Source organism: Poromitra crassiceps (genome assembly GCF_964638095.1).
Source record: "Poromitra crassiceps genome assembly, chromosome: 8".
Classification (NCBI taxonomy): domain Eukaryota; kingdom Metazoa; phylum Chordata; class Actinopteri; order Beryciformes; family Melamphaidae; genus Poromitra; species Poromitra crassiceps.
The window spans coordinates 45,303,911-45,318,788 of record NC_139629.1 but is presented as its reverse complement, the minus strand read 5'-3'; the positions used below and the strand labels follow the sequence as shown (position 1 = coordinate 45,318,788).

At 46.0% G+C, this 14,878-nt stretch overlaps 2 protein-coding genes across 2 annotated transcripts; both read right to left on the bottom strand.

Moving 5' to 3' along the window:
- Positions 1 to 300: 300 nt before the first annotated feature.
- Positions 301 to 8,678, bottom strand: tktb (transketolase b). Its single transcript, XM_083642119.1, has 14 exons — positions 8,458 to 8,678; positions 6,275 to 6,392; positions 6,032 to 6,145; positions 5,780 to 5,877; positions 5,308 to 5,499; positions 4,880 to 5,007; positions 4,579 to 4,775; positions 4,015 to 4,179; positions 2,946 to 3,102; positions 2,715 to 2,845; positions 2,546 to 2,629; positions 2,277 to 2,373; positions 1,962 to 2,081; positions 301 to 1,793 (listed from the first exon to the last, which is right to left on the bottom strand). The coding sequence occupies exons 1-14, from the start codon at positions 8,562 to 8,564 to the stop codon at positions 1,621 to 1,623; spliced, it is 1,881 nt and encodes a 626-aa protein (XP_083498245.1). The 5' UTR covers positions 8,565 to 8,678; the 3' UTR covers positions 301 to 1,620.
- Positions 8,679 to 10,038: 1,360 nt separating this feature from the next.
- lrrc23 (leucine rich repeat containing 23) lies at positions 10,039 to 14,414 on the bottom strand. The gene is made up of 8 exons (XM_083641365.1): positions 14,328 to 14,414; positions 12,532 to 12,641; positions 12,291 to 12,411; positions 12,030 to 12,171; positions 11,341 to 11,471; positions 10,774 to 10,910; positions 10,436 to 10,640; positions 10,039 to 10,172 (listed from the first exon to the last, which is right to left on the bottom strand). Exons 1-8 carry the CDS (start codon positions 14,400 to 14,402, stop codon positions 10,134 to 10,136), a joined length of 960 nt encoding a protein of 319 aa, XP_083497491.1. The 5' UTR covers positions 14,403 to 14,414; the 3' UTR covers positions 10,039 to 10,133.
- Between the last annotated feature and the right edge of the window lie 464 nt (positions 14,415 to 14,878).

Below are 14,878 nucleotides of genomic sequence, written 5' to 3'. Positions count from 1 at the left end.
TTTCTCCAAGTACTTTAAAAAAAATAAAAAATATATGGGTGTGTGTGTACGCCTGTGACCTGCTGCCCCTCCTTCCTTAATAGGGAATTTATTTTCTGCATCTTCAGCGTCTTGTTCCCACTCAGAGCAAATGTGTCCTCGTCTAGACAAGTCTGACCACTACTATTGCCAGGCCTATAACATGTATGACACTTACTTGCAGAAACCCACTCGCCACAAAAACATTTCTATTAAACTCAATATCTTGCAGTGAGGGAAGAAAAAAAACAGACTGAAAGAGACAACCACTAGCATTGGGTCAATATTTCTTTTCTTTATTTCAGAACACCACAGCAACGCTAACAGGTTTGACAACAGGTTACCGGGAAAACCTCGCCACCATCAGTAACACCATGTGTGACACTCGTGTGGGTCAGGGATCATCAGAAGAACGCTCAAACAGTTCATTATTCAAATACAGTTCGCTACCACAGTTCCAGTGCTAAAGGCCATGACTGAACAGAGCAAAACATTCTCGATACAGTATTAGCTTGAAAAGAACCTGTGTAAAGAGTGCTTCATACAGTAGGTTGGGGGGGGTGAAACGTATACAGAGGAAAGACGGGGCACGGATGGATGAGGGGAACGGAATAGACAGCCTAAGACTGCACAAGCTACGCTAGCTAAACCCCAAAGCCATGGAATAAGTAGACTGCACAAGCTACGCTAGCTAAACCCCAAAGCCATGGCGCTCACCCTGAGCAACAGCTCAAGAAGAAATCTGAAGAACCAATGAGACTGAAAGATGAACCCATGAACATGTTAGCCTAGTCTTTGTCTGCACAATTATCTGAATTCATGAGCAGTAAGGCATGTCAGCGGAGTTTACTTTATATTAGTTATAGTTCATCACACCTATAAAACTGCCGCTTCGGGCTAAACAAAATTGAAATTGTCTTTTACCGATGCCCAACTGTAACAGATAAGCGCTTCACGCCCCTTGTCCTTTTCTACTCTTGTTCAAGTTAATATTGATATATTGATATTTTTTTTGCTATTGTAAGATGATAAAAGCATCTGCTAAATGACATCATGTAATGTAATAATGACTGGTAATGACTGTGGGAGAGAAATGAATAACGAGTTGGAATGCAGGGAAGTAGTGGCCCGACTGTTCACACTGGATCACAACATGGCCGGCCTGCTGGTATGACAACACAGGTTTCAAACCAAACCCTCAGCATAGTGCGTTTACAGTATTTGGTGATGCTGTAATCTGCGAGCGGTTGGCAAGAAACCATTAAGAAACATGGAATGTCGTCAGGCAGGAAGAGAACATAACTCCTCGAGAACAGAGGGTGCTGGAAGATGCATAACATGAGGTTTCGTGGGAGCAACACTAGGACTACAGGGTTAAACACAACATTCTCGTCCCACTCCACTCCCTCCGATAGTCAGCTAGCACTACTAGAGGCGGGATCGACACACTGCACTCCGAGTAGGAAACCACGAGACGGTACTACAGGATAAAGCAGTTGGACAGTTCTGCATGCGACAGTGCCGCGTGGCGTTGTGGGAGAAAGTTTACCGGGAAGGGAACAGAGCAAAGGGGAGGGAGGGTAGAGCAGGTCGACTCCTCCTTTAGTTTGCAAAGGTCTGCCGCACGGCCTGGGCGATGCTCTTGGCGCTGATGCCGAAGAGGTCCAGCAGCTCCTGGGGCTTCCCGCTCTTGGGCACGCCGCTCACCGCCAGCCGTGTCACCACGATGCCGGGCTCCTCCCCCACCGCCGAGAGCACCGCCTCGCCAAGACCACCTGAGCACAGGACGGGTGGATCGTTAAGTGGTGCACGAACGAACAACCATCCAAACGAGGCATGTTGTACACAATATGCTTTGGGGTAAATACACTGGCCAGGTGGAACAGAGGGCATCGCCATCCATTAAGAGACAACTCAAAAGCACAAACGGAAAGCAAACCCACCCTCTTTGTAGTGGTCCTCCACGGTGATGATCTTTCCTCCTGTGGCTCTGGCGCTGGTCAAGATGGTGGCGGCATCCAGAGGCTTTATGGTGAATGGGTCAATCACACGGATGTTTTTCCCTACAAGACATTAGGAACCCATTAGTTTAGTCGACGTGTAGCAGGGTCGGTGTACCATCCGACTGTGCAGCAGATGACACCATCTCCCTCAGATAGCAAGCATCGACTTCAGTCATAGGTGGTAGATATGAGACGTCGGCCTCTGGTTATAGTGTCATTCTTATATTTGTCCACTAGAGGGCAATCTAAGCTTACCCTCGCCGGCCAGCGTATCAGCAGCAGCGAGTGCCTCGTGCAGAGTCACTCCGGCACCAATCACAGTCACCACGTCACTGTCAGACTCGCGCACCACCTGCAGACAGAAGCGCACAAAACGGTTCATTTCCATCTTCAGGAAATATTTATGGCGTTTCATTCTCATCTCTTATTGGGTAGAGGCACTACATGCATCAATATTTATCCATCTATGCCCAGAGTTCAGTTTGTGTGTGAAATGAAATCATGGCATCATTGTGCATCTTTACCTTGGCCACGCCAATTTCAAACTTCTCATCTGGGGAGTAGATGACTTGGTTCTCTGGTCTGCTGGTGCGGATGAAACAGATGCCCTGATAATAAACGGCAACATGTTAAAACAAAGGAATGTTACTCTGACATCCCTGCCAAGCCAAGCCACCAGCCAGGAGTACTGACCTTGGTGTTTGCTGCCAGCTCCACGGCGCGTTCTAGGGACACCGCATCACTGGGGTAGAACACGGTGCACGTCGGGACCGCACGGAACATGGCCAGGTCCTCCAGGGCCATCTGGGAGGGGCCGTCCTCACCTGAGAGCAGGGAGATTGATTTTGTAGATTGTGCGCGCAGTCGCGCACACACACTTTGTTTCACACATTACTTAGTAGAGCCACAGAAAGGAAAGCTTACCAATGGAGACTCCGCAGTGAGAGCCCACCAGGTTGACGTTGGACTGCGAGATTGCGGCCATGCGGATCTGGTCATAGGCTCTGGAGAAGAAGGCTGAAAATGTGCTGGCGAACGAAACCGTGCGGTCACGGGTGGCACAGCCAATGGCCACGCTCACCTGCAGCAACATCAAAAAGACATCGAGGGTTAGTCTTACTGGCGGGTCTAGTCTTAATGGCAGTGGATGGGATTAGGCCAAGGTGTAGGTGTGGAGGCCCAGTGAACTGGCCACAAGTTGCAAGGAGCAGTGGAGGGGTTGGGATTATCGCAGCAGAGAATGAATAGCAACAGATTAGATAAATGGAGCAGATTATGGTTGTGAACAGTATAGAGCAAGCCTGACAGAGAGATCATCCCTCTTCCATGAGTTATTTGGCTCGTACGAGTTAAAAATTTGACTTATGCAGGAGGTGGAGGCTCTTGTGCCCTTGATCATCATAATGAAATTACTATTCTTGCAAATCAGGCAAGATTTGCAACATCCATCCAATGACAACTGATCTGCTGTGAAACCTTGCTTACAATGCTTGTGGTTTCATTTCAATGAGGAAAAACAACTTGCAATCTCTGCACTAGAGGAGATGGCAAACAAAAACCCACTTTTGATATTGTAATCTGATTATGTAATAAGACTCAATGTGCAATAACTGCTCAATACTGCAATCTGTGCAATAAGCAAATAATCCACACTGCTGTTCATTTTACTGACTGGACCTAATGTACCTTAGTCGACTTTATCATTATTACTCACACTGCTATAATATAATATTAAGTACCTCACATATTTCACTTTTGTTCAATGGTACTTGATATGGATTGTAGACGGCACATATTTGGGACACTAATAATTGTATATAGGCTACCTAACTCTTTTATTTATTGTTTTTAATGGTGTATTCCTATGCTTCTTATGTTTCGATGTTTATATTTAGGTTATAATTTTTCCCTACCCGAGTTTGAGCAATGGTAGCATGACTCAATTTCCTCAATCAATTTCTCAGATTCTGAAACAACAGCAAGTATTCTGTACCATGTTCTGTTCAGCGATGAAGCACTCGATGTAGCGGTCGGGAAAGGCCTTCTTGAAGGTCTCCGAGAACGTGGAGTTTTTGGTGTCTCCGTCGAGGGCCACCACTCTCTGGCTGGCCTGGCCCAGCTTGGCCAGGGCCACACCGTACGCCTTCCTCGTGGACATCTGACAGGACGGGATGAAGAGAAGGGGGGGGGATTTTAATATACACGTCATTCTGCAGTCTCGGACCCCCAATCGCTTACTTGTGTAGTCACTACTGCAAACCAAGTCGCCATATATGTAGGTTAGCAAACATCTAATCTCCTCAGATGTTGATAACGGTCAGTAGGAGTCAAGGCCATCACCCACTTTGTCAACAGAGTTTTGCTCTAAAAACACACGGGGTTCAGCTAGGTCACCGAACTTCACCTACTCACCGTTCATCGATGGTTGACGGTGCTTTGAACCCACTATACAATGACTCTGCACGCTCTTCAAAATCTAATCTGCCTAGCCCAACTTGCACTGAGGAAAAGAAAGATGGAGAGGAGTAAATGCAGTCACATGGGGTTAGAGCAGTACCTTGTCTCCCTTCTTGTAGGCTGGGGGTTCGGGCAGGGAGATGGTGGAGAGGTCTGCAGGCGCTGCGTCCTCAGCGGGCAGCTCAGCGGTGATGGTCTTGTTGGGGACCTGGATCAGAGCGGTCAGGTCATTCAGGAGCTCCTCCACGCGATCCTTAGGGATGGGCTTGCCGTGCCAATTTTCAAGGTCCTCAATGTCTACAGACGAGGGAAGGTGTACACAAGTGTCACACATCAATTCTGAACATTTCTGTATTATGGCAAATTACGTTTTTACAGTATGGACAGATTCATTCACTCACTTTTGAGTCCTTTGCCCTTGAAGGTCTTGGCAACAATGCAGGTGGGCTTGCCCTTGACCTGCTGAGCCTGCCAGAGCGCCTTGCACAGCTCCTCAACGTCATGGCCATCCACCACATACGTGTTCCACCTACACAAAACATGGCTCAAGTCAGACAGAGTACGCACCATGGCAACAAATATGAACTCGAAACAGTAACTTCTCATCATCAACCTTATTAACTTAGTGAAAGCAAGCATAGATAGGACCGAGTGCTGAAGAGGGTATACTAGGATAGGGGTAGTCACATAAACATCTAGCAAGACATCAAAATGTCTGCTGGGAACTTAGAAAAAGTGGAAGGAGAGTGTAGCTAAAACCCTTGGTGGCAAGTCAAATGACGATAAGTTAAAGAGTTGCTGTAGTCAAAGTGTGCAGCTGAGAACTGACCCAAATCCTTCGCAGCGCTTGCGGTACGTCTCCATGTCGTGCTTCAGGGGTGCAGGCTCACTCTGACCGAGCCGGTTGACGTCGAGGATAGCCACCAGGTTGTCCAGCTGGTAGTGGGAGGCGAAGGCCATGGCCTCCCACACCGAGCCCTCTGAACACTCGCCATCTCCCAGCATGCAGTACACACGGTAACTACGACAAAAGCAAAGGAGGAGAAGAGGGAAATATTAGCATCACTCTGCAAACAAGGACAGAGTGGTTATTGCAGCACAAATGGAGAAATGTCAGCTTTGGAGAAGTGAGTTGGACTACGCAAAAAGCCAGGCCTAGCTAGGTCAGACTACAAGACTTGTGAAAATGTTTGCCCCGCGCGGGTCAGACTAAAGCACAAGTCTTGAATAAATTTGCCTTTTTCACAAAGGCAGGAACTGACCATCTGGATTTTTCATTTAACCGATGTGTGCGTCCTCACCTGGACTTGTCAAAGTGTTTCCCAGTGTAGGCCATCCCACAGGCAGCACCTAGACCCTGCCCCAGAGATCCAGTAGCCACATCGACAAAAGCCAGTTTCTGGTGGAGAGAGCAAAGACCAGATCAAATTGATTGTGTAGAACGACAAAATACGGTGGACGTGTTACTGTGGAGAGGACACACGAGTAACGAGGAGAGGACATGTGACTTAACAAAGCCAATTAAACAGGAATAATGTGATGTGAGGACTCACTGGTGTGGGATGCCCCTCCAGCTCGCAGTCCAGCTTGCGCAGGTTGAGCAGCTCAGACTCCTTCACGTAGCCTGCCTCTGCCCAGGCAGCATACAGGATGGGTGCAGCATGACCCTGGAGCCCAGAAAACAAACTTTATGAACACCCTTTGTACCCGAACCTGAGCTGCATTGTCTTGACTTAATACCCAGACGGCCTTAATGGTGATCTGCATCCTAACATTAAGTAGCTGTGTGTGCTGACCTTTGACATGACGAAGCGGTCGTTACACTGGTTGCGAGGGTCATCGGCTTTGTAGCGCATGGTGTGAAAGAACAGCACCGACATGAGCTCCGCGGCGCTGCAGCATGATGTGGGGTGACTGAGGAGAGAGAGGAGAGACAGTTGGCGACAGTTCACCAAAACAAACGCGCTTTTGTTAGGATGCCACACACTCATGCACATATTACTGCGTTCAGGAATCCTGACCTGTCACCTTTAATTGGAAGACGGTGCCGGCACAATCCGGATGTTGACAATTATTTAAGTGTTTTTGTAACATAAGACTTACTTCTATGTACAAATCGGTGATCCCACCAGGCAAGCATGACATCCTCGCACAAACCAGGAAGATTAGACCAAACCAAGCAATGACAAACTTTTGAATACATACGATAGCCTCTTATCTAGTGGGATTAGGACTAGCACTCGCCATGTTAATCTGATCCTTGTTATTCTGTATTATGATCAGTGATCAGAGTTAGGTCTTTGATTACATTTAACCTTAAGGATATGAGCAAATCTGGTGAAAACAGGTAGTTGCCGAACAGCTGTCAGAATATTGTAATCGGCAGGTTTAGAAATCCCACATGCGTTGCCCCAATGGCGGTTCAGCTTCCCTATATGGGTTTAGGGTTAATCTGAAAATGTCAACATTTCAGCCACTCTGGTAGCACACTGGGTTACCCCATTCAAACACTGATGCTGGTGAGTGTTACAAATGGTGCATTCCAGAAACATTCGGCAATCTGTTGCTCTGTTTACCGCTTGTCCTTCCATTGAGAGAGAACCTGCAGAGAAATAAATTGATGTAAATGCCACTGACGTTGGGGGGGTGAAAGTGTTAACTTCAGGTGTTTTGTTCCATTTCAATGAACAGCAGCAGATAGTAGTGTCACATTTTTACACCTGGTTTTAAAATGAGACCTGTATCCGGATAAGTTATCTGGAATAATGGTCACATTTAAGTATCACACTTCTAGAAGATGTGATTCTACAGTACTGAGACAGGCCGGTGCCCAGGGCAGGCAGGGTGAAATCATAAGATTTCCTTCCTCCAGTGCTAGAAGGAAGTGATAAAACAGGTTTACCAACAAACCCTTCTTTCTTCAAAGTTGCGGGTTGCATCATTAGATGGAAAGAAATGTCACAATATAGGACGTCTTGGAGGAAGTAATGCAAACACAATGACATATCATACTGAATGTCAACTGCCTTAACAAGGTGAGTGACAAGACAATAATGCATGAAAGACGAGCCAACCAGGAAACTTCTCGCATCACCGGAGATGATTCCCGTTTGCAGGTTTTGTTCCAACAATCATTTAAAAAGAGGAGGCGCAACATTCCTGTACTGCATATTTGGGTCTAGAGACATTTAACATTGAGAAGCAATATTATAGGCAGGCTACTAATGACTGTATTTTATAAGTGCACTTTGACCAGCCATTTGGTGTGTAGGTAACGTTACATCACCCGATTGACCAATAGGGGGAACCAATAGGGGGATTTGGGGATCATTGTGTGGCTTGTAAAACGTATTGCAGCTGCAGAAGAAGCACATTATGTACTTTACTTGTGCAGTGCAGCTGCAACTTTAAAATCGAAGCATCAAACCCCACGAGACATGCGCTGTCCCACGACCATGTGACTTCAGTTATGGAAACAGCGCCAGTGCTAAAATAAATTAAATAACAAACTGGGCATAAATGTAAACCAGTGACGGCTGTCTTATTGCAGTATTACAAGAAAGCTCTCTTGTTGTATTGCAGTATTACAAGAAAGAAGTTTGCTGACCGGCGAGGATCAAAGTTTGTAGTTAACGCGGGCGGAGCCACATTGGGTTTACTACGTCTCAACCCTCAACACACCCACAAAATGGCTAGCTAACGTTTAGCATTGATAGATAGCCGGCAACGGTTAATACAGGTCCGTTACAGAATAACTAACGTTACCTACCGATAGCAGTTTCCTGCAAGGGGTTAGCTCTTTATTCTAAACAGCGGGAAGAAGATAATCTGCACGTGCAGCACGGCCACGCAGGTGGAGCGTGCAGTGCTGCCTGCCTCTCTAATTACCAGGCCATCGGCTCCATTCAAACGCATTATAACGTCGCCCACGGTGATTAAATCGAAATCTAGCAAACATTCATAACTTTTAATAACTTACCCGGAGTTAGAGGCGCATGTTGCCTTGATGGAGTTGATCCTGAGCTTGTTAGCGACATCTTTCAGTCCCTGCAGGGTTTTCTCATCGGGTTTGTGATAGCTCGTCATGTTTCCTTGTGTTTTGAGTTGATGAAGGCTAAACCACGCGGAGTTTGATCAGTTGATTCCCGGTGTAACGACGAGTCAGTTGGAGGCTGCTCAGAGCAAGTTCAACCAGCACCACCGAGCCGAGGAGGAGAAGAGCTGTGGAGGAGAGAGGGGCTTTATGACTCCGTCAGAAACCACGCCCACCGAGATGAGTCATTGGAGGAATCGCAGTGGCTCAAGTTGCGCAGGTGCCAGCTGATCCCGGAAAAAGGGGAAGCCTAGGTTCGTTTTGATATGTTGAAACCAGAGTTGTATAATAGAAGAGTTCCGACATCTCCATTCACTCCAATGGACCAGTTTTTTTTCCAGGAAGTAGAAAGTGGAACTCTGAGTAAAAAAAGCAGCACTGTCGAGTTGCAACAAAATAGACAGTGTTGTACTTTGAAAGGGTTTTTCATCCCTTGAAATGAATCAAATTGTACATTATCGGCTTTATTTTAGACCCATTCCTGGCTGTTCATTGGCTAATGAGTCTCGCATTTTGGTCCTCCGCTGACGCCACTCTCTTACTAGAGGACATTAGTTGGAACCAACTCGAGCAATTCTGCAATTGTGATCATAGACTGTATAATAATAATTGTGATGTAATAATCAGTGATGTCACTCGAGCAAGTGTGATGTCATCAGTGGTCACTCGAGCAAGTGTGATGCCATCAGTGTTGTCACTCGAGCAATTTGTGTTGTCATCAGTGATGTCATCAGTGAGTGATGCCACCACCAGAGGAAATACAAAGACTCAGAAAACTATGCACTTTTGATTGACTACCAGACTGGTGCAACAGCATTTTAATGGCGTGGAAAGAAATGCTATATCGCGACATCTGATGAATGCTATCAGTCTGTAACCAGAGAAATGTGTAGCCTATAAGCCTGTAATGCACATACTCTGTGGTCAGACAATTTATTATAAAGTCTATGGACAATTTAAAACACCTCACCAGACAAATGCCTCCAACACATACTTTTTTGTTGACGCTGTCTCTTTAAACCAGACAGAAGTGTGTCTGGATGGCTGCCAACAGGGAAATGGTGGCAGATTTTGCTCTCTCATTCTTACTCAGGGAAACTCTGGAATCCAGTCTGGATAGTTTAGTAACACTGACTGCACCCATCTGCTTCTTATTCCTTCACTAAAACAGTGGCTGTCAAAACTTTGATATTGTTCATTTTGTACATAGCAATGAAAACATCAGAACTCAACATCTCACGTTTTATTGTTTTAGAAAATACATCTGCTAACATGAACAAGAGCTGAATTGTATAACTTCATGCGTGAATTTGTGATCATATAAAATGCATCATACTGTACAAGATTAAAAAAAAAGATCTTTAAACTAAATATATACCCTACAAAAACTACACACCCGCTTTCTCTCTCTCTCTCTCTCTCTCTCTCACACACACACACACACACACACACACACACACACACACACACACACACACACACACACACACACACACACACACACGGCCCATCTTGAGTTCCTTACTCAAGGTTACAACACTTCCTCAACTCTGACAGCATTACTAGTCTTCTTGCTCAGGTATTTCCTCTTCCTCAAGTTCCTGAAATGACAAAGATGCAGTAAGAAAAACCAGCTGGAGAACAGGGCCGCCAAAAAAACACTTAGGGGAGAGAGAGACTGATGTTTCTCTGCTTTAAGGGCAGTTTATAGTAAGTAGCCTACAGCGATTTATGATGGTCGCCACCGACCATTATCATATTATCATCGATGATAGAATATCATGTCCAATGGACATGGATAATAGAATATGAACATGGTTGGTGCCGACCATCATAAATTGCTGTACTATAAACTGCCCTTTACCCTGATCCTCTCCAGGGCTTCAGCCCTCTCCTCCTTGGAGATGGCATCCTTGTCGAGCCGCTCCAGCTGCGGCAGGTGAGCGAGCACGCTCAGGCGGTAGTCCCTCGTCTCCGCCAGAGGATTCTCAGAGAGGACCAAAGCTCGCAGAGTATTTGACACCAGCGTGAGGCACCGCAGGGCATTCTGACTCACGATTGCATTCCCTCTGAATGAGAGAGACAGATGGTGAGAAATGGGCATATGCAGAAAGATGATCCAGCGTCTTTTGTGACACCGCTGATGTTGTCGAATGATTTCGTAGTTGCTGAATTGCCGTTGTGGCGTTGTACATTGTGTACCTGACATTGAGGTAGTGCAGACACTTCATGTTGGGGCTGATGCCGTCCAGAGTCTCCAGCTGGTTGTCTCGAAGGTGAAGGGTGGTGAGGCGTTCGAGCCTCTCCAAACCCTCCAGACGTTTGATGACATTTTGGGCCTGAACAGACAGCAGGAGAACAGTCATGGCTCTACACCAGGAGTGGGCAATCTTTTTCTCCAGAGGGCCATACTGACTTACAGTACATCAAGTAAGTGAAGGGCCAAGCATTGGAGATCATACCTGCCAACACTCCTGATTTTCGCGGGAGTCTCCCCATTTTTAACCCTCTCTCCCGATGTGATTGGTAATTTCTTGTTAATCTCCTGATATAATAGTGATAGCCTTTTATTGAGTTTTTGGGGGTCGTTTTGTTTTTCTTTGAAGACCTTGGGGGCCGGATTGAGATGGTCCAGGGGCCAGGTCCGGCCCTGGGGCCGCATTTTGTCCATGTATGCTCTACACAGACGATTCTATTTGTCTCTGTTGACACAGGTGACAAGGCAGATGTTATGGCTCAACATCAACAGGTGTGTTAGTGTTGTTTTACCAGATAAAGTCGGCGCAGGTTGGGAAGGTAGATGCCGTCAGTGGTGTCCAAGCGGTTTCCTCTCAGCTCCAGAGTCACCAGGTTGGTCAAACGGTCATATTGCAGACCCTTCACTCTCTGGATACCGTTACCTAACACAGAGGTTCCCATACGTTTTAATGTCAAGACCCTCCAAGAATTTACATTTGATAACATTTTTGTTGCTGGAATGCAAGTTTGCACAGGTCAGAGTGAAACCTCTGTCATATTTTCACTTCCCTAACTTAAAATCAAATAATATTGGAATTGAAACACTCCCCATTTTATTGGAAACTCCTAGATTTTTAAGCATTTAATTTAATTAGTCTGATTAATTAAACGAAATGCTTTAAAACTAGGATAAACATATATCAGCCACCTTTAGCAGCAAAATAGCCCCAGACACTAATCACTCCCATTAGCCATTAGCCTTTCACACCTCAGCCATTTTGTGTCTAAAAGGCAGGAAGTAACACAAGGTGCAAGCAAAACATTAACGAGGGCCCCCGGCACTGGAACACCTAAATGGGTTGGAAGTCGGAAACCCACATTAATGCTTGCACCTGTGTCACTTCCTGCCTTTTAGACACAAAATGGCTGCTGGTGAAAAAAGGCCCATTACAGAAAAACCTTTAGCCTGACACACACTCACAAACAAATGCCAGACCAACCAATAAGATTGAGGCTCTCTAGCGCAGGCCCAGCCAGGCCCTCCAGGTCCTTTACTTGGTTATTTGCAACACTCAGCCACTGCAGGTAGGTCAGCTGACCCAGCGGTTGACCTTTGAAACATGCCACTGCGTTACTGTCAATCTACAGGAAAAGAAAAGCAGTTGGATTCAACATATACCACCATCCCGTTAAGTATAAAACGATAGCCTAACTGACCCAGACATATCCTTTACAAAGTGACCAGAGAAGGGAATGCTTGCCTTCAGCCAAAGCAGCTGGGTCAACGAGGCTAAAGGAGAGAGATCCGTGAGGTGGTTGTTGGACACATCGAGGAAACGGAGGTGAATACAGCTGCTGATTGCAGCCATGTCTGTCAGTCCCCTGTCAGACAAAAGGAGGACAAAGATGCAATCTGGGTAACGGTTGAATAGATGAAGCACAAAATGAGGATTAGATGACCAGAGTGAGGGGTTATGTTTTGGATGTACTCTGCTCTCCTACTTGTCTTTCAGGTCCAGTTTGACAAAGGCATGTGCCAGTCCGTTCCCTGTTCGGCACAGCAGTGACAGCCCCCGAGCGATGGCTTCTTTGGTCAGATGGCAAACCTGCACCTGTGGAGCAATAGAAGACAGACATCTATTACTTCCCCAAACCAACTGCATTACCTCCCCTGTCTTTCAGCAGTGCGTTAGGGTTAGGTTTGGAAGCCCACCTCTCGGCATGGGGGTGGGTGCATAATTGGAGTGACTTAAAATAAGACAAAGCGTGAAATTTGCAATAGCTGTGAGTGTGACCACATACTATACACATTTCTGAAATGCAGGATATGGCAGGGCAGCCCATCCTACTCTGCTTCTGCAATTTCAACCCCCCCCCCCCCCCCTTTTTAGCGAATTAGCATGAACACACACACACACACACACACACACACACACACACACACACACACTATTGACCTCACATTCAGCCTCCTGCTGCTGCATTTCAACATTTGCCCCACCGCCCCTTTAATTGGCTTGAAAACACACACACACACACATGCACACGCACATGCACACACACACGTCACAATTTCAGCCTTCTAGGGTGAAAACTGTGGCCGCCAAAGGGTGGAGAACTTTTTGTGGACCGACCGACCAACCAACTGCTGGTCGCACCAGTGTTGTTCTAACCAAGTTGCCTGGGTCCAGAATAGATCTTCAAATCCACCCACTCCAAGAAGGAAATGATATGACAATTCATCTGATATCAGGCTACTAACCAAGACAATCACTTAAAGGAACACTCCGCCCATTTTCAACCAGCTTTGTATCATTAGAACATCAGTAGTATATCAGAAAACTGTAAACGGTTTTGAAGTCTGTCATTTAATTTGACAGTTATTGAGTGTTAAAGTGTGGACCAGTGACATCACTGGTCCACACTAACTCAAATTAATAACTCATTAACTCAAATCAACTCTCAATAACTGTCAAACTAGATGAATGACAGTTATTGAGAGTTGATTTGAGTTAATGAGTTATTAATTTAACTGATGTTCTAATGATACAAAGCTGGTTGAAAATGGGCGGAGTGTTCCTTTAACAATTGATTGAAACAATGGAATAAGCAAACATAGGGCCCCTGGGCACACATGCCATTTTGGACCCCCACCTCTCAGTATGCACCCAGTGCACACACCCAACTCGACAAGATACCAGCCTGTTCAGGTTCAAAGTGGTAGCAGTGGTTACAAACTGCCATTCCGTCCATCTAGAGCTGGCTCAGTCAATTGAGAGTGATAACATTATTTTGTCCAACAGCCAAGACAAGCGTATCGTGTTAGGTGGTGGTGGGGCTTCCCTTTCTTTACATTTGGATTGCAGGTTGTGGCTTTAAGGTGGTGAGGTGACAGGTGGCGGTCTATGGTGGTGATACTGAAGCAGAAAATAAAGGGTTAACTATGTCTGTACCTAGACCACTGACCTATAGTCACTGACCTAGACTCACCTGCCCACACCTGTATAGGCCTATAATGGGTGCTATCTAGTTGAATATTTAGTAAATGCACTGCTCATAATCATTTAATAATTTAAATAATGTTTAGGGGGCCCCCAATGTCATTAGCTGTAACTTGCGCCCCCATAAAGACAAACTGTGGCCTACAGTTAGGGGCCTGAGGCAGTGTGTGTTAGGGCCCTATACCTGGCACATTTCAATTGAAATGACTGAGCTGTTACAAAATGCATGCACACGTGAGCTGGGGCCCCCCCAATTCATGTGCCCTGCATGCCTGGTCGATTAAGATCAGAAATTACCTTGTCGTCCTCTCCATGTCCTTCCTCCTCACCTTCGCCCTCTGACAAGAATGCATTCTCCTCTGTCTCAGACATTGTGGTCCATTCGTCACCTGCATTGTACACAAAATTAACTGCGGATTGAGAATTGAAGCAGTAAAGGACATTTGATTGGACTGGCAATAATTTAAGATGGCTGCCACTTGCCACTTAATATGATTACCAACAGTTGGTTAGTTAGCATAGGTAGTTAACGTTAATCATTGAGCCCATTAGCTTGACCAGGCTAGATGTTGTAAGAACTAGCCTAACAATATTCAAAATGAATTGGCTAACTTACCCAGGTATCTTACAGAGTAGTATGTCTGATGTATACAAGTAGCTGATGTGTGACTAACTCCAGCGAGCCATGCAGTTATGCACTCAGGCCGACAGCAGCGTCTGTTGTGGTTACCATGGAAACTCGGTAGCAACAAGCGCATGCTGCTGCAGTGCAGAATTTCGAGGTCTGGCGAGAACGTCATCTCTAATGTCTTCATGTGCTTACTTATACGCCATTTCCTTAGAGCAAT